The following is a 27,450-nucleotide window of genomic DNA, read 5'->3' on the forward strand; positions in this document are numbered from 1 at the left end:
AGATAAAAAGAAAATCGCATTTAAAATTTGAGTATAGATATATACTCATCATTAAAAACAGTCAAATACAGCAAAATATCTCATGTTCAACAAATATATTTTACAATTCCATGCCATTACATTTTTAAGCCCTTGTTAAAAAGATACTTCGCGCGACAGTAAAGGGATTATTCGTATTTTGATATATATTTCTGAGATAAAGCCGGTAAAGAGTTGGAGTGAAACTCAAATTTTCACATCAATGTTTCATTTTCGGTCAAAGAAGTATTTTTAGGTATCGTGTGCTATAGCTATCATAAAAATTTTAATTAAGTTTAGGGGAGAGAATGAAGAAACAAATGTATTATGTTTCATATTATTATTTATTTATAAACATCTCGTAAATGGAATATTTCTAACATTACAAACGTGTGAAAAAAGCTCCACTTATATTTATACAGACAGATCACGTAAAGAAATAAAAGAATTGAATAAAATAAGGAATTGGCTACAATAATCGAGAAAAACAATGCTAATTTCCAACGCCCAAAATAACGAGAGACGAGAAAATTTATTAAAGTAATGGTTAATTACACGGATCAGTGATTTCTATAACGAATCGTAAGTCACCTGGCGAACATTTCGGGAAATTGGCTTCGATTAAGAGAATCGATACCTCATTCAAATGACACTTCAATCGTCGCGGAGATTAGTCGCTCTTCGAAACGATTGGGACGCTTTTATTGGCTTGTTTATCGTCAATAAATTGAAACGTCAAGAGCGGAGAAACGTTCAGTGAAAGTGGTATGCAAAGTTTCCGATGCGAAAGTTTGAACTTGTTGAACTCCGGCTTTTTTGTATCTATTTGCGTTCGTGAGCGGCTGAAATGTAAAGGAAGTCGGATCTGAGAGTTCGAAGTCGTCCATCCGGCATGGGTTCTATCTTCCGTTCCCCCCGATCTCCCTGGCTTCATTAAAGCTGCCCGGGTCGTAGGGGCGCGGGGCGTCAGTGTTGCCAATTACAAACGTTCCCTGCGTATCCGGAGATCGAGTTGAAACGCCGTTATGAGTCCATTACGGAAGATTACGAAGGAGGAACAATTTCAATGGATTACGAAGGAGGATTTTCAGTTATAATTGGTTCAGTGAGGAATGTGTGAATGATGAATGTATGTAAGAATTTTTGTAAAAAAATAACAAAAGATATTATGTTACCGTAGCTCAGGTGTGAAAAATAACACTTATGCAATGGTAAAAAAAAATCATGTCAAGTAAAAAAACATTTTTTAAACATTTTGGCTGGCATTTGGCATGATACCTGTAAAATAAAATACAAAATTTACGGATTTAGCATTTAGTAACAGTTTAGTAACAATACAATATGTAGGTACAAAGTACAAGAACAAAGGACAAAAACACAAACTATAATTCCTAAAATATGATGAAAGCAATAAAATCCTAAATAAATCTAAAGTAATTAGTTCCTTATACGCGAAATTTGTTTACTTATAGTATACAAGTATACAAGTTTGGCTATCATCCAAATTTACTTTCACCAATACAACAATCTAATATTTCGAGGTAAATAAAAGGCAACGTTAGCAACACCGTTGGTTGGGCGCGTCCTGGCAGGCGCTGCGTTAGTCCGCGAGGAGCGGCGCGGTGGCTCAGCGCTCCGCAGTTCCCGGCCGACCGCCTCAGGTACGCGCCTGTTGCGCAGCAATGTTTATGCTACACTCAAACTTCGCTAGTCTATTGTCTGTGCCCGTTTTTTTCGCGCGCTTTTACTTACTGAACAACTTTTTTTAGTCTGTGTTGTGATTGACTCTTCTAGAAATGTGAAATTATTTTATAATTATTAGTTGTTAATGTTAGTAATTTATTATAAATTTTTAACCTACTTATTATAGTATATTTCTTATACATATTTCTAAAATCATTTTTAAACTGTGTGCTCCTCATAATTTTAACACGTACGTGAAATATTTTTATGAAATATTGCTCTATAAAATATACTTACCAAGAACATATACCTATATAAAATATAGGATACACCTAAGGCTACCTAGTAATCGTATGTTTACGTTAGTCGCGACCTAATTTGCACCTACGTGACACCTTCACAAATTCTGTCCAACAGCTCGATATATTGAACATACATATTTAACGCATCGCTTGTTCTATACATAAATTAAAGGAATAAACTTATAAATGAGTTATATTTCTGTAGTTTAATGCATCTATTTTTACAAGCTTAATAATTGTGAAGTGTGCAGGCAAATGTATTTTTAATATTATCTATCAAATATGAATATAGAGCAAAACAAACCAACTTTTATTACAAAGAAGAATAAAAAAAACCAGTGTAATCCCCTTAAAACATGAATGTTTTATCCACTAAAAATATCGTTTATATTCTGGCAATATTTGCAATGGCTTTTATCTCTATGTAGTCTACGCGCGTGACAGATTTACGTTTCACAGCACAGATCAAATCAGGCGGGAAAATATTCAGCACTTCTAAAATTGTCTATGCTTTAAAAATAATTTTCAATAAACTTTGTTATTTGAGTAACGTGGGAATTAGCGGCATGTATACTTAAATTGCTTGCGAATACTTATATATTTTCCTTTGCCTTTATCAAGAGTAATTGAAGACACTTCACTTCATTAATAATGAAAAGATAACATTAGAGGTGAGCGGTTTGGTTTGCATACTTTTAAAAGGGAAAATGTTTCAACAAGAAAAGCATACCTACGCTTTCATTTTTATTGGAAGTAATTTAAAATTTTATTTCAAACTATTATTGCATTAAAACACTATATTATAAATCAAATAAATAACTATACCTAACCATAAATATATTTTTCAAAAACGTATGGCTTATACAACCTGCTTATATTATAGTTAACTAGGTAAGTATTAAAAAAAGCATTGGAAATGGGTTTTTCTTGCATATTCGAATACGATAATCTTCTTATATATAAAAATGAATCGCAAAATGTGTTGGTAAGCGCATAACTCGAGAACGGCTGAACCGATTTCGATAATTCTTTTTTTATTATATTCCTTGAAGTACGAGGATGGTTCTTATGTAGAGAAAACGTAAACATGTACCACGGGCGAAGCCGGGGCGGACCGCTAGTGTAAAATGAAATTTACATTCACTCTATTTCATATCGATGATGATTTGATATTAAAATATGGTTTGTGTTTCATGCTTCAAATTCGGAGCTAAGCCTCAATGGACCTCAATATCAATACTTTTTGCTTTTAATATCGAGTTGGGTACAGGATAAAACTTTGTAGATGTAGCTTTTTATAGGCTATCGGGATAACCCTTGGAGCATAAGGTCTCGAACTGTATGACCATTTGATCCGTTTTACATGTAGATAAAATATATTTTCATCTGTATGTACCTACCTTTGTACGAAAGGTAAAGATTTTCTAATACAGACATTTCAAAACGTATTTAGTAATTCAGTTAGTTGATTCGGTAAATTTTTCATTATAATAGGAGGATCTAATGGTCATGTTGTAACATTTGCTGATGACACGGCCATTGTGTTTAGCGGGAATGACTGGTATAGCACAAAAAGATCTGCAGAGGCTGGACTAGCAAAAGTTATGTCATGGTTAAGTGAAAACATATTGACTATCAATCTAGAAAAAACCAAATACTTAACCTTCTCACTGTATAAGTGTTCGCAGCCGAGAGAACTTGAAATAACAGCACATATGTGTGATACATTTAACTATATCCAAAATAACCATTCGTGCCAGTGTAGAAAATTAGAAAGTGCTTCAGCCATAAAATACCTAGGTGTGCACTTGGATAACCAATTAACATGGAAGCATCATATTCAAACTCTGGCTTCACGCACTCGGAAACTTATGGTAATATTTAGGAAGCTTCGAGAAATCGCTGACATTGAGATCTTAAAAAAAGTATATTTTGCCATTTGCCAATCAGTATTGGGCTATTGTATTCAGGTGTGGGGCGGAGCTGCAAAAACTCACATGCTCAAAATTGAAAGAGCGCAACGAGCCGTTCTCAAAGTGATGATGGCTAAGCCAATTTTCTACTCAACTTCAACGCTATACAATGAATGTAAACTTCTCTCTGTCAGAAAACTTTTTATATTAGACTGTATTCTAGACACCCATAACCTATCAGCTCGAAATATAAATCTAACGGAAAAAAGACGCAACTATAAAATCTTCAACTTACCTTTAGTTCATACTGTAGCAGCAAAACGTTGTAAAGCCTATATGGGTCCTTTTCTCTATAACAAAGTTAATAAAATTTTGAATATCCACAACTTGACGTCTTTTAGCCTTAAATATAAAATCACAAACATGCTACTCACCTTATCATATGTGGAAACTGAAGAATTTATAAAATGAACAGATGATTATATTGTGTAAGAATTGAAATTTAATGAGACTAATGTATTGAAGGGATAATCTATATAAAGCCCTCATTTCACGCATACTTATCCATTTAAACTCACGCACAATCTTATACCTATAAACTCAACCACACGCATAAACACACACACACACACACACACACACACACACACACACACTAACACACACACACACACACTCACAAACTTTAACACACGTTATAATGCTGGCACTATGTCTTAAAGAGAGGAAAGCGTCGATCGACTATAGCACAGGTCTAGTACCTAGTTTAGTCGATCGTCGTGTCTTTAATTTATTGTGTAACTATTTTATAATGTGTGTATAAATAAACGTTTTTCATTTCATTTCATTTCAATAAAACATGTATTTTCAAGGTTGCCTGGAAGAAATCGCTCCAAAGCGATGAGGCCACCAATTTGTACAGTGAAGATTCCTTTGTTTGCGAAACTGTATTATGTGTCTGTGCATTGTGCAATAAAGTGTTTTTTTTATTTAACTATTTATTTTCATAAAAAAAATAAATTAAGTAAACTGAATTCTTAATCTTGTAACTGTATGTTCTTAAATTCTGACAAATTACATTTGATTCATTAAAATTCTTTCTTTCTTATTTTATTATTATTATTATTCTTGTCGCTATGACTAACTGCCAATATTAGATTAATAGTCTATTAGACTACAGGCCCATGTTGAAAAAATTATGGGTCATTTGACCCACCACCTGACCTATCTAGAATGATATAAGAGCATAAAATAAAAAGATTCAGCACTATGACGTCACTTGTAAGCTGTCCACCTGAGTGCAGATGAGAATTCGAAGGTTCAGGTAGAGATTTTCTCCCCTTGTCTCCATGATTTTTGTACGGCGTTGCGGAATAATGGCTTAAAAGCAGTATAGAAATAGTATGACACAGATGCCGTACAAAAATGGTGGTCCACAAAGTCGGAATTTATTTTTATTTTTCGACAGTTGCCGGGGTAAATTTGGTCATTTGATTTTGTACGGCATCTGTGTCATACTATTTCTATACTACTTTTAATCAATTATTCCGCAATGCCGTACAAAAATCATGGAGACAAGGGGAGAAAATCTCTACCTGAACCTTCGAATTCTCATCTGCACTCAGGTGGACAGCTTACAAGTGACGTCATAGTGCTGAATCTTATTATTTTATGCTCTTATATCATTCTAGATAGGTCAGGTGGTGGGTCAAATGACCCATAATTTTTTCAACACGGGCCTGTAGTCTATATGCCTGTCCTTAATCTTCCACGCTCTTACGAGTAGGTATTATGAAAATTAATGCAAATTCGTTAAGCGGTTTATGTCTATAAACATTAAAACAATGAAAACTAAACGATGATGAAGAAAGAATTAACTCTATTACCGGGTATTTTATTCATTGATTGTTCGTTTACGTAAGTGCTAGAATAAAAATATTAACTTTAGACGAATCACAAAATCGATGGCAAAGACATATGATTTCCGAAATGATTAATCAAGTTGGTCACGCAAGATTCCCGGTAAAATAATAAAAATATTAATAATGTTTTTTTACATCATGAGCGAGATAAAATAGGTTTTTTATAATAATGAGCGTAACAACATAGGTGTATTACAGAGCATTGTGAGAGGCATAGGAATAACAATAGTAATTGGAAATCATCGTGTGGCAGAATCGGGATTAAAAGCCTTGGAGAGGAAGAGGAAGATAATTAAGAGTTACCGTTTCATTTATTAGTACATAATGTAAAGCCCGAGGCTCTGTACCCACTTATATTATAACTGCTATTGGAGTCACACTCTTGAATTTTTAACATGACCGGGGATTATTTGTTTAATGGAAATGAAAAGAGCAGTTTTGTTAGTATATTTTTTTTTAATATTAAATTATTATGCTCTCCCAGTCTTCTAAGTAATTTTCATGCATAAAATAATACATGATGATAATAGTTGAACTGAAAAGCACAAATCTGTTACAATATTCAATGTTATAAATAAAATTATGGTGCAAAACTACTAATTATTTATGTTCGTAAGACGATTAAGCTCCGTAATATGTCGTAAATTTCGTAGCGTAGAATACGTAGAATACGCTACGAAAATTACGAAGTTTGTATTTTCGTGTTATGTGGAGTGAAAAGGTGAAAATATGATTTCTTTTTAAAGGTGATAAAATGCCTTCAAGTGACAATTTAGTTTTCTAGGTCAAGTTCTGTTTAGTGCATTCTGGTCCGGGAGCCAGCAGCAGATTTTATGACCAAGTTCCTCTCAAGCGGTAATTAGTAAAATGCATCAAAGTATAGTATTATGAAGCCTCGTGAACGTCAGCTGGAGCTCGGTTGGGGGGAAGAGCGGTTGTAGCCTCCCGTATCAGCTGACATATATATTTATCCACAGTTACATATAAGGTATCATCAGGTAAATTTTTGTTTGAGAGGAAATAACGGAAAATAAATTTTTCTTTAAATTTAACTTTCATGTTCGAGACACCAGCTGACGTATAATACACCATGTTGTAACCAGCTGACTATTTTTTTTCGTTGAGATATTGGGTTAGCTACAATTTGACAAATTTTTAGCTGAGAGGAAATGAATGAATGAATGTATTTTTTTTCCTATGTGCGTGAGAGGCACCCCCCCAACCGAGCGCCAGCTGACGTTCACGAGGCTTTATAATACTATACTCTCATGCGTCTGACGAATTATCTCTTGAGAGGAAATAGTTAACCAAATTTGCACCTGGCTCCCTAACCATTCGTAATTCCTTCATTATTCGTTTGAGATTATGAAAGTACTACGCTTTTGTCCTCTAACGAGTTCCTGATTACGGCTACACAGAGCTAATGAGTCTATATTTAGTACAAGATAGGTATGATGTTATCTGTTGTACTAATTGGAACTGAATTTCATATCGCCTGACACAATTTCTGTACATGCTGTATTTGATTTAAACTCGGCTACTATAGACTGTTATTATATACTTTACTATATACGAAAATGTGTACGTGTTATGGTACGTGTACATAATATTAGGAGTGTTCTGAGTGTGATGGATTTTACCATAAAAGGTGTCGTTAATATCAGCTTAATTGTGATAGGGACACGAAGCGAATTATTGTATTTGGCAGGTATAATAAACAAAGTCTTGTAAATGTTCATTACCTATCGGGGAAATATCACACCGAAAGATTATAAAAGGTGATTACAATTTACAAAGAGTATTAGGCGCACAACCACTTGGGTTACCTCCAATAATTACTTGTTAAAATTAATGTGTTCCAACGTGCCTTTAAATTTATACCTCCAGGGAAATATTGACAAAGGTAAGATTATAAATTAATTATTCGTACTTTCCCCTGATAAATGATGTTTACCCTACGTCAGTGTTGTGTACTCAAGTAAGCAGGTGGGCTGGCAATTAGGGCAAGAGGGCCTAATGGCTTAACTCTGCTTGCGTGTAAATGTTTGCCGAATTTGATATTGTATTCGCGTGAATTCAATTTCGATAATCGCTCCTATTGATTGTGTTCACTGTTACTAATTAACCTACGACCTGCGGGGTTGATTGTAACTTTTACGTTCCGCTCGCAACTTGTTCATACAAATTACCCTCACCTCTTTCATCTTTTAGGATCAAAAATCTTGCCTGACTTTTTCTGTGGTTTAGTTTTGACCTTACAGCTGATATGTAGATCGTAGATACACTAAAAGACTTTTACGTTAATGATATCAGTACACCCTTAGAGACATATCTAACTTTTTGTTATTCTCTAGTTCTCGACCCCATTTTTCTCAGCATAAGTCGATAACAACCAGTTAAGTGAGGTCTCCCCTTATGACAGTGTGTATGTGCCTGTCACTAACACGAAACTGTAATTCCGGGAAAATGTTTAAAGTTGTTATCAGTATTGTGAAAATAAAGAAAAATATTGCTACATAAAAAGCCAGAATTTTTAGTATAAACTTGTATGTTTTTAACATGATAGGTTAACGTTTTTTTCTGTAGTAATAAATTTCAAGAATTGTAAATGTTATTCCTTAACGATCGATCATTTTAGGCTGTACTTGTAAAAATAAATATTGAATTTTCATAAAAAATATCTAATCTAAACAGTCTTTTTTATTTAATAACATAATTGTTCTTTTATCATCAGAATTCAATCTATAATATTGTTTGTCATTAAAACGAAGCAAATAAAAAAATAATAGTATCACGGGAATAAAACACAAACGACATTCATTGACTAAGTAATAACTCGACTAAATGAGCAATAGCATAATTGTCCAATAAATCATTGCTACAAACTAAACCAATACTAAAACATATTTAATGCATAAATAATTTCAAATGAACATCATGAAAATTCATCGTGGAATTATTTGTCTGGGACCGCCCTCGACGCTTCCCTGTAATTTGTTATACTCGGTTACTGTTAAATAAATAAATGTGAAAACAGAGCATAATATTTACTATCTTTCTATTTTTTTGTTGTTGTTGTGTATAAGAATAAAAATAATAACTGAAAAGATTGTGAAATATAACATGAGTGAACTAGACATTTTACTAAAAAAAATCAGGTTATTTTTTCTATCCTATATCCATAATAGAAGATTCTACTAAAAATATTATTAAAAAGTATAATTTGCCCTTAAACAAATATTGGTGTCGAGCTTTGTATCATCGTTGTAGTTTTATAAATGTCTTGAACTATCGTTGAATATTCCCAATCACAAATGACCAATGAATAACGTACATTATTATACAAACATCCATATTTCGTTAGCTTATAACGAGGCAATCAAGTTGAAGCATCCATTCAACATCTACTTTCACTCAAGCGGCGTGAAGTGTCAGTAAAAGAATTATAATTTTTCGTAATATGTATTTAACCACCACAATATATTCATAATATAATTAAAAGTAAATAATGGAGAATAAATATTTTATGGTGCATTAATACGTGATGTTGAAATGTATGTATTTTTTGCGAGAAACACGTTTAATCGAATTCAGACTCGTATGCAGGAAGAAATTTATTGTTAAACTAATTTGTTTTTCCAAAATGAAGATAATGCACCCACTGAAAGAATATTAATAAAATAATAAAACAGTGAATTCGTTATGTAACTTACGAAATAAACGAAATAATATTAATACTTTAATTTTATATTATTTTGCGATCGTAATTTCTGAATTAGACCTTGTGCAATTGATTTTATAACTTCACTGCAAATTACATAGCGTATGTTTTAATTCAGTTCCCGTTAACATACCCTTCAAACAATGAATGTTATACCTACGCCATTTCACACGACGACAATTAGATTCTCAATCAACTTTAGCACAATACCTGTCTCTTACGAAGAAACGAGGAAACGACTGCGGGCTCTGATGAGATGCCATAATTTTTGAACTAAAAGTATTCTGCTTTTAATTCAAATGTAAAGGGAAGATAAATCTTTTTGTCTCAACGTGAATGGGTGCTTGAAATCAAATATGGAAATGATGACAAAAGTTTTGGGTATTCGTTATGAAATCGTATTTTGTTTTTAATTCAAGTCCAAGTCCAAGTTAGGAATTCTTAAGAAGTCTTATGCGAAATATGATGTTTGTTATGTAATTATTAAAGACCGTACAGGACTTACAGCTGTTCGTTTGCGATTGTATAAATTACTCCATAGAATAAAGAAAATAAAAGACAGAATATCCATAAGTTATTACATCTACGTGATTTTTTTTATGAAAATCTATTCACAGGACAGATTTATAGTAATAGTAAGCAGAGCAGGATTTAATGCGTTTATAGAAAACCCACTCCACATTTTAGGTCCTTTATCGCGTCGGCAGAAAATATTCATGTTCGAGCGAAATTCACGTATTTCGTATTTCTTAGAATTTACTCGCAAAGAAGCTGGAATCGAATCTCTTTCTTTAATTTACTTGACGAGGGTGAGTTCCAAATATTGACTTGTGCTACGTATACCACTATAAAAGCTGATAGCGACTGATTAAAGTAGAGATAAGTGATATAAATAAACTATACAATATATGTCCAGTATAAAATAGCTTATACAGAAGTCAGAACTAGCTGTGCCCCGCGGTTTTACCCGCAATGCTCCGCTCCTATTGGTCTTAACCCAATGGTAGCCTATAATAGCCTTTCTCGGTAAATGGACTATGGAACAGTGAAATAAGTTTCGAAAACGTGTCCGTAGTTCATGAGCTAAGCGCGTTCAAGCAAATAACCAAACTCTTCAGTTATATAATAATAGCTTTCCGCCCGCGGCTTCGCCCGCGTTTTCAAAGAAAATCCCGCATCGTTCCCGTTCCCGTGGGATTTCCGGGATTGCGTCATTTTCCGGGGATAAAAAGTAGCCTATGTCCTTTCTAGGGTATCAAAATATCTCCATACCAAATTTCCTGAAAATTGGTTCTGTAGTTTAGGCGTGATTCAGTAACAGACAGACAGACAGAGTTACTTTCGCATTTATAATATTAGTATGGATTCGTATAGATATGGTTTTTGAGGTACCTTTACAAGCATATGCTATAATGTTAAATATTCATCGCGCCTTTGAATCTTCCCATTTTGTCCCTGCATGTTACCCTTCACACTTATCGATTCAGTACTCATTTACATAAGTTGCCTATAAATAAATAGTGGCCGTGATATATGAAAAGCCGTTATTGTTGCTGCTTTAAGTAAATTGCTTGCAGTTTTTCTTATAGAAAAACTGAGTAAGCGACTGTAATTTGCAGAATTTACAACTTACGTAAATATTTTGCATTCTTTCATAGAGTGACAAAATCTGTTATATTTATGCTTACCATTACAGTACTTAAATTCACATTTAATTTGACTTACGATCACATCTTCTAGCCTTTCCCAAGTAAATAGGTATGTTAAACAGTTTACGTAAATCTGATATTACGGTAATAATTCCACACATTTCACTATTAGCAAGCCACAAACAAGCATTACTAATATTACTTCATATAATAAACTTGGTATAGCATGCGACAGGAATTGAGTATAAACTTTTCGGCTTATGAGCGTGGTTTTAACGTGATGTATGACGTTGAGTTACGGTTTCATGAGTAAGCAGTTTTACCCCTCTTGTTTCTGAAGCGTGGTAAAGAAATAGGGCGGGATTCTTTGAATACGAATGTTTGCTTGAGAATGAATCCATTTTAGCTATTTAGTTTCTTGTTTTATTGAGGGAAACATGTAATTATAATTGTGTCGGAACTCGATGTCTGCTTTTTCAAGTGAAACTTATTCAGGCGCTTTGAGAGTAAAATTTCAAGGTCGCGTCATGGCAATACCGTCACGTCATGGAGTAAAGCGATTTTGGTATCTTTAAATGTTGGCAAAGAAGAAAATTCGTTATATGTAACTCACCCGGCCTGCCTTGCTTTTATTTAGAATTCACATAAGTTTATTTTGTGATCCATATACCGTATAACAGCATCATTACCTTAATAAATATTAGTGAAAGAACATTGTGAAAAGTCACGGTGCATTAGGGAATTTTGCGGCTTCAGTGCGGCTCTCAAGTATAAAAAATGTGACGTAAAAGTTTCTACGTAATATTTCGGGCTTCACATTTCGTTCGGTGATAAAAATATAATCCTTTGGGCACTCAGATCGAGGGATGTAGCCTGTAGGTAACTAGGTGTCGTACGTGAACTATTTATATCATCAAGCCCTTTACCGACGAGCTTTCACACCTGTTCAAAGGCTGTTTATAAATACATATTGATGTTGCTAAATTTGTGCTTTATACTGGTGAGGGATCTTAATTTATTGAAGTATGGAAAGTGTCGAGTACCTACTATCTATTTATCTATTCAATGTACTTTTACGTAAGTGTTACGTAGTTAATTCATTTCCCTGCTGGCACACTAATAATAAAAAAAAATTAATTAAGTACATTGCTTTATTTTTGGAGTAAACTTTTTAAAAGTACGTCTATTAACACATAAAAATAATGCTATACAAACGCATTAGCATAAAGATTTTGTACCAGTAACTTGGTAAATATAATTTAAAATAACTTTGGAAAAGCGGAAAACGCAGCCATTACATAGATGTGTAGATAAAAACTACCGTACCTTCAGGCAGTTACCATTAATCTTTATTGGAATTCCTTTATGGCCAAAAACTCCGATATTAGATTGGCCACTAACTGCTATTGCGAATCCATAGCCCATTTTCCTGTTAACATCTATAGAGAAATACATTCAAACGAAAAACTTGTACAATTACGCAATTATGTGTAAATATTTATTGTTAATAGTAGGTACGATAAGATATTATATTTCGTCTGTAGAATTTAAAAAGTTTTAGGTAGAGTCGAAAATACCTTAAGAATGTTATTGCATCTTTTACTCGGAGGCTTATGCTACGTTTAATTTTTGTAATAAAAATTACATATCAAGAAAATAAAGTATAAGACGCGAAACTATAAAAAGCTCATAAGAAGTTATATATTATAAAGTGAAAATTTTGAATACACGCATGTTTGATAACAATTAAAATATATGTAGGTATCCTAAATTCTGGGCTAGCCAACCTTCTTGAAGTTTGGTTGCCAATTTACTACTCGGAAAATGAAAATTGTTACGAGTAGAACAAAACTACGCTATAATAGCAAATTAAAAATAAAACATTAACAACATTTAGTAAGTAAAGTCTAAAGATATTTATCTAAGTTATAAATATCCAAGCTAAATAAATTTACCGAAGGATTAATTGGAACATTCTCGAATATTTAAATGAACGCTTAATCAGATTATTTAGATAACAAAATATTGAGTCAAATATTGGGCAAAATATCAAAACACGAAATAAAATGAAATAATGGATTCTTTTGTAAAGCTATTTTTATGATCAGAGTAGCATAAAAATTGATATGTAAAATAGGATATGTATGTTCGTGTGGATTAACGACTTACAAATTGATTTACACACGTCAAGAATCTCTCGAAAATAACGAACGTGGGGTAAAAACGTGACTATTCCTCTATAAGTGTAAAACAGAATCAATTTACCAGAAATTTTATATACGTCATACTCGAGTATAAAGGTAAGAATACAATATAAATAGGATCCACATCGTGTGTCCTTAATCTTGGAGTAAGCCTGAGTGCACATTGAATTATATAATCTGGGGATTATTAATTTTATGTAGGTGCTCACAGCTCGTCTCTATAGCGTGTTTCAGCTTTATAACTGCGACGGTTGAAATGAAATGTGTCTTACGATGTACCTGGAATTGTGTCGTGGATAAAGGTGTATTATGTATAATAATTTGAGTGGTTTTTGATAACAATTCCCTTGGTAGGTTACAGTCAAATGTTGAGAAATTGAAAGAGATTTGTTTCAGATTGTGTAGGAGATAGCACATCTAATAACAAGTTAGGTGGATGGTTTATTAAGGGGCAATTTTGGTATTTTTTAAATATTTATGTCTCATGTAAATATTATGATATGTTGCGAGTTGAGACAATAATTTTGCCTTAGGGTGACAAATCAACATCGAGCTATGCTGCGCTGTACTGCGCTGTGCTGTGCTGTGTTTCTTAAGCTACGTTTTTTTAACAATTAAACGATGCTGCGCTGTGCTGTGCTGTGTTTCTTAAGCTACGTTTTTAAACCTTCCTATACTCGCGCGTTGGTCTGTGAGACCGACGAAACACATTTTCGTAATTATTTTATGCAGGTAAATCCTGTGAAGTCGAGTTCCTTGCTAGTTTCCAGATTTGGGGCTAACTTCATTTTAGTGCAGGTCGCGTGGTCGGCAGAAGTTCACGTATCATAGCATTTGGCGCCAATCGGTCCATGAGACCGACGCGAGTATAGGTGCAACTTTTTGTGTAAGTATTAATATTATATATTTTGTACATTTATATATTTTTTAAGACTGTATACTTTATGAAGTATGTATAGTAAAATATATGTATGAATGTTGCTCTAAATTATATTTTGACCAATTTTTTAGGCCATACTTCATGTCAAAATGAACGATGATCAAATCAGATTGTTGCTGGAAGAATCAAGTTCTGGTTCTGCTATGAAGACGAAAATGACAGTGAGGTGGAAGACAACGTGGAGGTACAAGAAGAGACATACGACACCGAGCAAGACGATGACAATGAAGAGATATCTGAAGTTCCCGTGATTTTTACTTGGGAAAAGATGGACAGGCAAGGCTCAAAACTAAGCCAAACATAGATAAATATGTGCTTTGATATGTTTATTATTATTACTTAGAAGTTTATTTTGTTTTGAAAAAGAAGTTCTGTTTTTAATTTAGTTTTCCCTAGTACTTAAGAAAAACATCTCAAATTCGAGGACTGATTTGTTATAGACTATAAGTCAGTAAAATAATTAAAAGACTAAGTATGATCAATACTATTTTGTTTCAGTACATCCTAAACTTTAAAAAAATTGTTATAGTTTTCGGTTTTCTTAGTAAATATATATAGTGTAGGGGTAAACACTATCGGTCTGTGACACCGTGCGCGAGTATAGGTGTTACAAAAATTGGCGCGAGTATAGGAAGGTTAACAATCTAGCTCAGTATAAAGTAATCAGCAGCTCGTGTAGTCGTTTATCTCGTCAAATATGACCCTATTTTCAAAAAAACGTAAACATTACGACATAGTTGAATCCGATGAAGATGAAAGTGAAGAAGAAGCGGATATGGATATTTTATGTGTTATTTTGTCGTTAAAAGAGTCCAGTCACGGTAGCTTGTTACCTCACACCATACGTGAAAAATACGGAGAATTTCATTTTCTAAAGAGTATTGCCACTGAAGACGATTTTTTTAAATATTTGCGAATGACTAAAAATCATTTTAATTATTATTAACACTAGAGCGCTCGCGCCTAAAATTTTCCTTGAGTGCACGCGTGGGTCACATAATAAATGTCACCCAATACGACGCACGTTTTTTTTCATAAAAATCGTAGTTTAATCCGTCAGTCCTCGGATCACAGACACAATAGAAAATCTATTGTGTCTCGGCCCGATCGGGCCGCTCGGTGGTCAATGGGTTAAAAAGTAAACGAAGTACTTATTTATGAATCAACTTTATTTTTAAGTGATGAAACAAAAAAAATATCAATATTTTCTCATTTTACTTAAATTATGAGCTAAACATAAACCTCTGTGAAAAGTAACTAATTTTTTACTTATTGTGATCAATCAGTTTTTTTTACTTTGGAAACTACAAATTTGGTAAAAATAATCATCTAATTATAAAGTTTAAGAATAAGTTGTTCTTATCCAATAAAATTTTATTTTCAATAAAAAATAAGTATGTTCTAGCACTCGAATATGAGTATTTTATTTCGATTTTAGTTACCCATATATTAATAATTTCTTAAAAGTATAAATTGATCATAAGAGCAGTAAAAAATAAAAGCGGTATACTTGATTTTCACTCGTAATTGTATGATTTCAAAAACTTCCTAGAACGCTCGCGCGGGGGACATGCGTCACCCATGTACTTTTATATTTTCGCAGAGTACACTTCGTTGCACCAAGGAAGCTGACACGCTGCTAAAATGTCCGGTGATTGGTAGTCGGGGAATACCTGAGACAACAACACTCAAGTACGATTCTTTAAAAAAATATTTAGCAATATATAGCACTGGGTGACCAATGTCCCCCGCGCGTGCGCTCTAGTGTTAATAAGCTCGACACAGCGCAGCATGGCAGAGCTCCATAAAAACATAGCACAGTTCGGCACAGCGCGGCTCAGCACGGCGGGTAGCGCGCCTCGCTCGAGACTGCTGCGTTTTTAAACAGAGCGTAGCCTCACACAGCGCAGCACAGCATGGGTTGTTTGTATCCTCATTAAAATATTAAACGAGCGAGTTGACCAAACACAGCACAGCGCAGTACAGCGCAGCATAGCTCGATGTTGATTTGTCACCCTTATACTCGAAAACAAAACATTTCAAATTTTACACTCCCCGGTGTAAGATTGACTTTTATATTATTCGACCTTCTTTAATGTTTTCAATTTCGTTTGTTTTGATTCACCTTCCAAACTAATTAGAAGGCTGGAACACAAAAGAACGGTCGAATAAATGAATTCGTTTGAGGAACTTTCTAAACGATCTGACTTCCGCAGTTTTCTTGATTGTTGCCATGTTAAATTTTATTCTTACCATGAAAACATTTTCCATCAAAACATGCCTGTCTTATTTATACTACACGTGCACGTGAGTCATATTTGATATTATTATATCAAAACAATACAAACTTCGTACAAAGCATATATCAGTAAAGCTTTCAAAGCGTTTTGCGAGCAGGGGTTCGATAAAAATATAAGGAAATGTCAAACATATTCCCTTGTTTATAAACGATAGCGATCATTCATTTGTTTCAATTAGTTTCAGATGAGTAGCGAACCATTTAAGGGCGTATAAAACATTGCCATAAAATATTCTAGCCCCGATGGTTGATAGGCCCTAGGGCAACAAGTTCTGACAATAATTATAGATCGAATAAGTTCTAAGTTAGATGATCTAACAGCGAGCTTTATAACAATTGCTTGTTTGACTCTTTGTTAAATCTCAGTATATTTTAGATGTTAATGAACCAATCGTAATAAAATTTATGATTTGAATTGCACAATTTAGGGAATGGCGCTACGAAAATTTTCTTATTGTACAATTTAGTTTAAAGCAGTTATAAGCAGAAACTATATGTATCACTAAACGAACATCGTTATCAGTTTCAATTTCAGTAAACATGGAAAGGCTTCATAATAATTATAAAGCATTAAAATACTTCATAAAAGCATGTCACACGATATCAAGCACAACACGCGTGTTCCACGATGTAAAATAAAAGAAATCGCTTTTCAAAACAGTATTTTTACAGAACGTAAAACTGTGTCGTTGGAAACGGCTGATAAGAGCGTTATAAATCCGGGACATTAAACATTCATTTATAAACATTCTCGGAAATTTATAAAAGTAAAAAGAGGAAATCACGCTATATAACAATAGAGGCGATTAGTGGGGGCATTCGTCCAACCCCCATCGTTAAATCTTTAGGGGCAGGTTAACGGGTGTTCGCACGCAGTGTACAAAATACTGAACATTATCGCTATATAAACCAGGGATATATTCCAGTAGTATTGGAGTGCTTATGGTCGGTTATTAATTATCTGTGGTCGGTAGACCGCATGCTTTGTCTATTCCTGCAACGATCAATACTAGATCTATAGCTAGGATTAAACCTGTCAAACGCAAGTGTGTCGCACCTGGGAGCTCTGGTAAACTTTTATTCAATAATTTTCCGTGTATTGTGATGCCAATCACTGGGGTCTCTATTCTTTAACGAACGTTATATATACGATTAATATGTTTTAAAAAGATCTCAGGTTATTTTTAAAGATTGTTTAAGAAACGTACGAAAGAAAGAGATTTATTAAAGCGATTCACGTTAACAACGCCATTGCCAAAATGTTCGTCGTTTAAGAGACACGTTCTTCGAGGAAAATATTGCGAATCTCAACTATTTCCTCAATCGAAAATTGTTTGTTTGAGAGAAGCTTTCATACCGTTAAATCAGTGTTCGATTTGAATGGTTCATTACGCTACGGGTTCATAAGAATTTATTTTATATCAACCTTATTTTTCTAACGGAGATGAAAAATCGTGGGAGAAACGGCCAAAGGGTTCTGAAGTTTTCTTTGTCTTCACCTTTTTTTACTTATTTGTAATATTTTCTCATATTACTTTTTGTTTGGCAGTCGAGTCAAAAAAATTCAAAATATATATAAGACATTTAAAACATCTAAGTTTTATGATATTTTTGCTTTTTTAAAAATCAAATTTGAATATTATTTTAATATTTAGGTACTATAAGAAAATAAAATTATAATAAGTATTTCATTTTAAGTCTTAAGATTTCTTTGCCTACCTAAATTATCATACTTTGTACAGTCAAAGCGTTAAATATTTCACGATGGATGCTTCATAAATAATATTGTAATTTGTATTATACAACTTTTATAATGCTAATAGCCGATATAATTTCCATATTATAACTAAAAGAACTCGCAAACATTTTCTTGTATTCTTTTCATCTTGAATTCCTGATTCACGCAACAAAATTTGACTACCCTAGGATTCACTGTAAAAAAGCTGGAGTTGACAAAATATACAAGTAATTTATACAAATTTAGGGAATGGCCGTGGGTTGTCTCGCTCTGTTGGTTACAGAGGGAGGTGATTTAGACGCTCGTTGTCTAACAAAAAGCAACATGCTTGCTTGTGAATCACAAACTGAATTTGAGGGTTTAAAAAAAATATTATTTTTTTCAGAGTTACGGACGGAATGTCTTGTGAATTTGAGATATATTTACATATTCTTCTTATTCCTTCAATAGTAATTCGGTCCTTAATGATAAAACCACAGGGATTTCGTTCGACAAGATTTTTTATTTTAGTAAAATATATTACAGTTTCTCACTAAATTACTAACGACCCATTTCTTTAATAAAAAGGAGTAATCTACCATAACGATTCTTTATTCTAAGCAAACATTAAATTGTGTTTAAATTCCAGAAATCTTAAGGGAGTAATAAATTAAATTAAACTCAGAAGTGCTTTACATTACACGCAGTATTTTTGCGAAGCTTGTAATTATCCTAAATGAGTAGGTACTGAAGTAGTAACACTATTGTAAATAATTCCGCTAACAATTTCCCGACCGCTACCAATTAATTTTAATTAGAATTATTTTTCCAATGAAATTTTTTCTGAGCAAAGCGTCCGGATGAAATACTTTACTAGGCACTACTTTAGCGAGTGCTAGCGAATTTCTTCCACTTCACTTAATATTTTTTATTATGAGTGAGCGGACATTTAAATGCTTGAATAAATTATCATTTCATTTCACGTTCGTTGGATTGAAATGAAATCTATTATCTAATTCTGCAAACGTGTTAACGATTTCTATCACTATCGAGTGATGAAAACAAATCACATATTATCACTACATAGTATAAAACAAAGTCGCATTCTCTGTCCCTATGTCCCTTTGTATGCTTAAATCCTTAAAACCACGCAACGGATTTTGATGCAGCTTTTTTTAATAGATAGAGTGATTCAAGAGGAAGGTTTTAGTATATATGTAATTTATTAGGTTTCAGACAAAGCGGGCGAAGCCGCGGGCGGTAAGCTAGTTTCTTTTATAAAGGAAATTCCAGAAAACAGCTAGGTATAAGACTTATTTTTACAACAGAATAATGTAATTTTCATTTCATGTTATTTCATTCGAAAGGGTAATAATAGAACCGCAGTGGGACATTGCATCCGAGCAGAATAAGTTTGTAATAAAATGTTACAATTTCAAATGTGATCACAGAGCAATAATGTTCAAACATATTACCTTTGTTCACTCTATTTACCTGTATATTAATACCTACGCATAGGGAATTGTCTCATACATATTTTAGAGAGCTCCCTACACGTATCGCGATGATAAATACCTTGTTGCTTTCGTATTGTAATGTTCATTTGTCAAACATATGTTACAATAAAGTGGGGCGTAGTCGTTAATCGTTAAATAAACTCCTACATATTGTATTAAATTTCGACCACAACATACCCCTAAAGTTACATTTTAAAGCAATACTTACTCCTAAAGTCACATTTAAAAAGCAATAGTCTATTTTCACACAGTAAGAAAATCTAGTTTCCAACGCTAAGTTGTAGCGACGTTGTCTAGTTTCATACAGCCACTCACAAATCACGAACCGGCTTACATCTCCTATTTCCTCACTAGACTTCAATTGGTCTAGGCGGGACGATGTAAGACGTCACGGTGAGATTTCGTGACATCGTAGTGAAAATAAAGTGTAATAAATGTATTTGTTGAATATCTGTTTATCAATTCTAAAGATACAGGCTGTTTTCCAATTACAGAGCATAATGCGACTCAGCGGCGCACAATGCCGAATTAAGCTGATGCCTAATTGGAACGTGAAACGCACCAGCAGGTTGCGCTAAGTTCAGTGTTGAAAAAAAAATATTCATAGAGTTAGAAATAACCTCATTAATGTGTAAATAAAGTGGTATACTTAATAATTGGTTGAAAAATATTTACGGTTATTTTAAGTAATTTGGATTTTGATTATTTCATTAACATTTTTTTCAATGTTTGTACCTTCATCCATACTTATATTTATTTTTTTAACACAATTTGAATTAACTTTGATTATTTCGAAAAAACTACAATGAAACGAAAGCTTTAAATTTTTTTCCAACAATTAATAATTACTAACGATAAATCGATTGCACGCATCAATTCACGCGCATTACTTTTAAGAGTGCTCGATTGTGCGAAGCGTTGCTGTAGTTGGAACATTCAACGTTAAGCATTATGCCGCATAATGCGCTCTAGTGCTGTAATTGGAAAACACGGACAATGTCCTAAAAACTTTTAAAGATATATTATGTTACGGAAAACAACCATGTAGGGTGTGAGAAAGGGAGATGTATTGAAAGTAAATTAGAAAGATACAAAATATTACCTTCATAAAATTTAACAAATTCTATGATCGATTCACTGGAACATTAATAACACAGAAAAATAAAAGGGAATAGAATAAGAACAGAATTTTCTATTTGGGATAACGATCTCATTTATCAAATAGTTAATATGAATAATCTAAGAAAGTTTTACGAATAAACTAAAACTAATAAAGATGGAGATTATTAGTCTTCATTTAGAACTGAACCAAGTTAATTGAACACGACAAGGAATGATTTATTCGATCAAATATTAACGAAGAGGTCTGAACTTTGGACCCTTTCAGTTGCTACTCGACGCTTCTAAATAGTTATATTATACTTGTACGAGTTTATGTAACAATGCTCGAAGTTACATTATAATGTATACAAACTGGATATGTTTCTACGTTCAATATACAGATATTGTTTTACTTGTACAGTGTCATTAAGATCTTATCAACAAAGTCTACCTACATTCATATGTTAAGCTTAAGCATTATTTACGATAAACTAATTTAAACTTGTACATACCTACTCTATACGATATGATCGTTTCATATAATTGTTTTAGACATAAACTTCTGTGATTAAAAATAGTACATATAAATCAATTACACACACATACATGATACATTTATTGTATCAACGTACGGCTCTACGCACGCTCTACGCGTGATGTTCGTCTCATATTGCTTCTCTGATACTTAAGCATCTTTAAAAGATATTACAGCTTTTCTTTATGATCCTGGATAATGTTGCGAAAGCCATAAATTCAAATGTGGTTTTTATACTCAAAGTTATTGAATTAAGATGTTCGTGTAGATTCCCTTTATTCGGGCGTAGGGGGATTCTTATCCAGAGTTACTATCATTTTATGTCACATAAAATCAGGTTCGTTCGTAAAATGCTACCCTCCGTCACTTCGATAATGTTGCCATGTAAAATTAAATGTCAACATATTTGTTACGGGTAATAACGTTATGTATACATTAATGGAATATTTTTCATGGCGCCGCTAAATATTCACAATTGAAATTGCTGATTCACGCCTGTTTATGAATAAGATAAGTTTTATGTATGCCAAATTAAGAATCATTTGTTCATCCCAAAATAAATTAGTGGAATTAATAAGTCTGTCACGTTAATTTTAAAATAACAGTACTTTATTAATTACTAGCTTCCGCCCGCGACTCCGTCCGCGCGGATGTCGGTCTTCGCGTGGATGGTCTCCATTTTGATTAACTCTGACAATGACATCTTATAAATATCTATTGGATCCAAATACGGCTAGGCCTATAATAATACGCAACGTGTGTTCGCTGTTCTACAGAACAACGTCTATGGATAAAACTGATAAATTAAGATTAATTTTTTTTCTACGTATTTTTCCAGGATAAAAAGTATCCTATTTTACGCCCAGGATAATAAGGTATAATTATACCAAGTTTCATCGAAATCGAACCGTTAGTTTTCACGTGATGTCTTCACATACAGACAGACAGACAGACAGACAGACAAACAAAAATTTTTTTAATCACATATTTGGGTTTGGTATCGATCCAGTAGCACCCCCTGCTATTTATTTTTTCAATATTTTCAATGTACAGAATTGACCCTTCTACAGATTTATTATATGTATAGATGACGTTAAATCAGTTACGGAGCAAAAATTATCGTACTTAGTTATCGAAAACATATTAATTTAAACTTTTAGTACTCATTGAAAATCACCATAAATAGTCCCTGCAAATAAATCTACAAGTATTTAGCTCTATTGAAAGCTTTGGAAGTCAGAATGTTTACAAAGTTATGTTTCATTGAAGCAGTGAATGTTCTGACTTCAGAAGGCATTACAAATGAACTGACCGGAGGATTTCAGTCTAATTGTACAGAAAATGCTCAAGAAATTAGTTCATTAAGCAATTTACTCTTTTGTTAACATAACTTACAATAAATATTTAGTTTGCTACCTTTGTAAAAATTTAACTTATTTGAAAATGTTTCACCAAGGTAAAAAGTAGCCAATGTCACTCTAGCACTCTAGCACAAAGTAGCCTTGTATAACTTCACCAACATTCACCAACATTATAACTTCTTCAACACAAAAATTATATAATAAAATCGCTCTGTGGCGACATGAAAGAAAGACAAACAAATGAACATGCAAATGTATAAACATTTATCAATTTAGAAGATATATTTGCTGATTACGAAAAGGCGTTATCTAATAATCTTAGGTACGTACTGTATAATTTCAATATACTATAAAAAAATTTAAAAACATAGACTTACTTTAAAATGAATTATATATAGTACCTACTTTTATACCTAACCTTATTTCCGTCTCTCTGAAGATGACAGAATATAACTAATGTATGAAAATTGAAAATAAGAGCCAAAATGTGTTAAGTATGACTATCAACAAGTCGTGAAACTGGCCCAATGCCAAAACACTGTTCAATGTGAAGATAGAACAATGTAACAAGGATTTTTATCCTCTATCATTTGTCCGGCCTGGACACGTCACGTATATCATAACTGTCGGTTCCGGAACAAAAACCACGGCTCAATTTCCTCAATACCACCCTGTTTCGCATTTTTATTTCGCACAAAGGCTTTCGGAACACATAAATTTTCAGGAACCATCAATTATCCACAGGAAAGGCCCCATAGAGACATTTTATGAGAACATTTTTGCTGAATAACAATTTCGAAAACCATGAATAGAGTTTATTCCATTATTGCATTTAGGAGGATGTTTTTATTGGGCGATCATAATGAAATTTTTAATACAGGGGTGTTGCTACATGATACGGCTAACGGTCGAGGCTGTCAGAATAATGATCAATAAACGTGTGGATGCGAAGTGAACTTCAGAAATAATGATCACGTTCGTTATTATTTTGAATTGGAGGTATGGTTAAAAGTTAAAACAGAATACTTGCTATTGTGCATTTTGTGTTCGTGAAAAAGTTGTAATTACGTATGATAAGTGTTGGTCCTTGGAATTAGCAATATAATGATAAATAATACAATGCGACTGCGATATACTTAGATAACACGTGCGATATTTCTCACGACTAGTGCTATTAAAAATTACTAAAATAATAGTGAATGTCCTAGATCGATAGCATGGAAATTAATTTTCTTTTTAGAAAATAGGTTGAAATCTTTATAATAGATATTAGTATTTTTTTAATATTATATGTAGGTATAGATGATGTTTTGACCTATTTTATAAATTTTCAGCTGAATGGGATATTCTTTACCTTTTAAATGTCTAGATTGACTACAGCAAAAGTCGCAAATCTACATGGAAAACCAATAGATATCAGGCGCTTTGCCATTTTGTCTAGAGACTATATTCCTAATTTCCTTACTTAGACGAAGGCGGGGCGGGCGAGCGGTGCGCGGGCGCATGGCGTTGCTGTACCGCGCGACGCGGCTCAAAGACCGCGCCGATACGCACGTGTTCACGTTCGTCGTCACCCGGTCCGCCACCAGGGAGCCCGACCGTGACGTCACCTCGAAGGACTTCAGCTGCGCGCACCAGCGATGGGCCGTGGCATTCAGTCGCACGGATACAGCGCTAGGTGCGTTCTAAAACATGAGTTGATAGTAGACAATTATTTCAGCCTAGGCAAAGTAATAAGTAGCAATAAGGCCGTAAATCATAAGTAACCAAGCTCTATGAACAAGATACTTTATTTTCAGGTGTCTATTTGGTATGGCGAGGTGTCTGCGAGGGAATGCGAGTTTACGTCGACTTCACTTTCACTCTTCTAAGCCGCGATCACTTCACTGCTAATGAAGGTTTCTCTGGGAAGCAAGTCCGTTTTAACGCAGGATGTGCGGCTCAAGGCCGCGGGCGATGCGTCTCTCTCGCCGAACTCACCGCAAAGTTCGCAGACGCACGCGGCGAATTCCAACTCGAATTGAGCATGTCGCGTGTAAGAACTCTATATTCGTCTGAACTTCGTGCTCCTCGACTTGACACTCCTCCTTTTGCATTCGCTGGGTTCGATTGGTCTGTGTCAGCTACTGGTGGAAGTGGAAAAGAACCATTAAGTCTGCGGTTGGTGCGATTATCAGGAGAAGGACAATTATGCAGAGTGCGATACGCTCTCGCTCTTGGTGAAGGTGATAGACGGATACACTCTGGACCACTCGAGTGCTTATGTGATGCAGAAGGTCGCACTCCGCCTTGGATACCTCGTCCGCCTTCTCGACTTCTTCATAAGGGCGTAAGATTGACTGTGGAACTTGTATGGGCAAGAGCTCTGGCTGAATTGGCTGTTCCCGTAGGCGGAAGGGCGGCGACGTGTTACGATCGTGATAAGCAAGCGTGGGCGATGCGCTGTGATACACATTCAGAATTAGTGAGACTTCACATGTTGTATCGGGACGTTCACCATGTGCCCAGGAATCATCTTCGGTACGTCAGTTGGTCTGCGTGGTTAGTGCGTACTGTATCAGCACCGGGCGAGCCAGATGCCTGTGAGTTACCTGGTGCACCCTTTGAAAACTATTACGCTCAAGAAAATGCCGATGAAGGTCTTATGATGGAGACGGCATTGCGGGTTGAGGATGTATCCCGCGCTGGAAGTCCTTTCTTACATCCCGGTGGAGAGGTGCGAGTGCGCATCGAATGGGGTGACACTTATTTACTCTTCCAAGCTACCTATCATGTTTATGATGATCTTTGTCGTTTACATGCTCATCAAATGAGGTAATTAACTATCGAAATGACTTTATCCACTTTGAATTGTATGTTTTACCAAATAGTTAAACTACAACATTTTTTTACAGACGAGAAATCGCTGCTCTACAAGCGGAGAACTACTCTCTGGAGCGGCAGCTGTTCAGCTACCAGAAGAGTCTGGCGTACGCGCAAGCGCAAGCAGGCGAACCGGCAACGGCGGAAGGCGGTGGTAGACGGTCACCAGCAGAACGGTCGCTGTCTACTGACACTGAGTATGCTTGAGATGGGTCTAATCAGCGTTCTTCGTTGATCTCTCTTATTATACCCACGAACTCTTCTCTCTTCTCGACTGATTCTGACATTTTTGAGCGATTTATCTATTTTTCTAAGATTTTATGGCGAGGTGCGCCTCGTCCGCACCGCTTTCCGCCGGCCGCCTGCACTCTCGCCGCTCGGATCTATCGATAGCTGTTAGTTATATTCGACTACTTTTTCTATTTATCTGTACATAAAATATATTTAGATATTATATATTATGTATATTTCTTAACTTTAAACTCGAATTCATATACTGCAAACAGTCGATTATGATTAAAATTATTTAAAATGTATATTTATGTGTTTTATTTCACCCAATATAGTAAATGCTTATACAGATAAGTCAAGAGTAAATACAGAACTTTTTTATACACCTCCTATGGTTAAGAATATTCCTTGGATAATATTAACGATAACATTAACAAATAAATTAAAATAAGACAATTTCCTAAAAATTCTAACGATAGCAAAGGCAAAAACGAAATTTTTAATAAGTATATATACATAAATAAGTTAGAAGTTAGAAAAACGGAATTATATTTATACATTATCATAAACACAAACATTATTCTCAGAAACAATGGACATCTACATTATTGAAAAATTTTACACCTACAATTATTCCTACCCTACTAATACAATTCCGTGTTTCCAAAGCATGCACAAGAAACATTCATGATCTCTGAATTTTGAACAACTAGTTGTTGTTTAAAATATAATATTAAAATATTCCTTTGTGAAACATGGCTACTAGCTTATTGTGATTTTGAAATGCATAGTGTATGTATTTTAAAACAATAAGCTATATGTATTATACTTTTGTAATAATGCATATTATAATGAAAACAGTGACACATAATACTTTTTTATAAGTAATTGAGATAATAAAAGTCCATTTCCTATCCTATTTGTGAGTTCAAGATATTTTGGATATTGTAAGGTTTATTTTTAATCCATACTAATATTATAAATGCGAAAGTAACTCTGTCTGTCTGTCTGTTACTCAATCACGCTTTAACTACTGAACCAATTTGCATGAAATTTGGTATAGAGATATTTTGATACCCGAGAAAGGACATAGGCTACTTTTTACCCCGGGAAATAGGATAGGTTTTATCCCGGAAATCCCACGGGAACGGGAACTATGCGGGTTTTTCTTTGACTGTGCGGGTGAAGCCGCGGGTGGAAAGCTAGTTATTAATAAAATAAATAGGTCAGTCTATTTCTAATACTACATCGATTCTGTTCTTATGATTATTATATCTAACTAGCGCCCCGGCTTCGCCCGTGGTACATATTTACGTTTTCTCTACATAAGAACCATCCTCGTACTTCAAGGAATATAATAAAAAAAGAATTATCGAAATCGGTCCACCCGTTGACGCGTGATGTCGTGACCAAGGAAAACAGGTTTCATGTAGTTGATTGCATTCATATAATGCTGAACATAATATTAAGGTGAT

At 34.1% G+C, this 27,450-nt stretch overlaps 1 protein-coding gene and 1 long non-coding RNA gene across 2 annotated transcripts in view; one reads left to right on the forward strand and one right to left on the reverse strand.

The window, feature by feature from the left end:
- The window catches only part of LOC149488038 (uncharacterized), a 103,919-nt gene that overhangs the window by 65,069 nt on the left and 11,400 nt on the right, over positions 1–27,450 (reverse strand). The window lies entirely within an intron of this gene.
- LOC149488042 (uncharacterized) lies at positions 1,610–26,280 on the forward strand. The gene is made up of 4 exons (XM_089696771.1): positions 1,610–1,679; positions 24,352–24,560; positions 24,682–25,696; positions 25,777–26,280. Exons 2-4 carry the CDS (start codon positions 24,386–24,388, stop codon positions 25,949–25,951), a joined length of 1,365 nt encoding a protein of 454 aa, XP_089552897.1. The 5' UTR covers positions 1,610–1,679; positions 24,352–24,385; the 3' UTR covers positions 25,952–26,280.

This window comes from Colias philodice, chromosome 6 (assembly GCF_061535455.1).
Source record: "Colias philodice isolate Cphi_HAF_F1 chromosome 6, ilColPhil1 Martin Lab GWU primary, whole genome shotgun sequence".
In the NCBI taxonomy this organism is placed as follows: domain Eukaryota; kingdom Metazoa; phylum Arthropoda; class Insecta; order Lepidoptera; family Pieridae; genus Colias; species Colias philodice.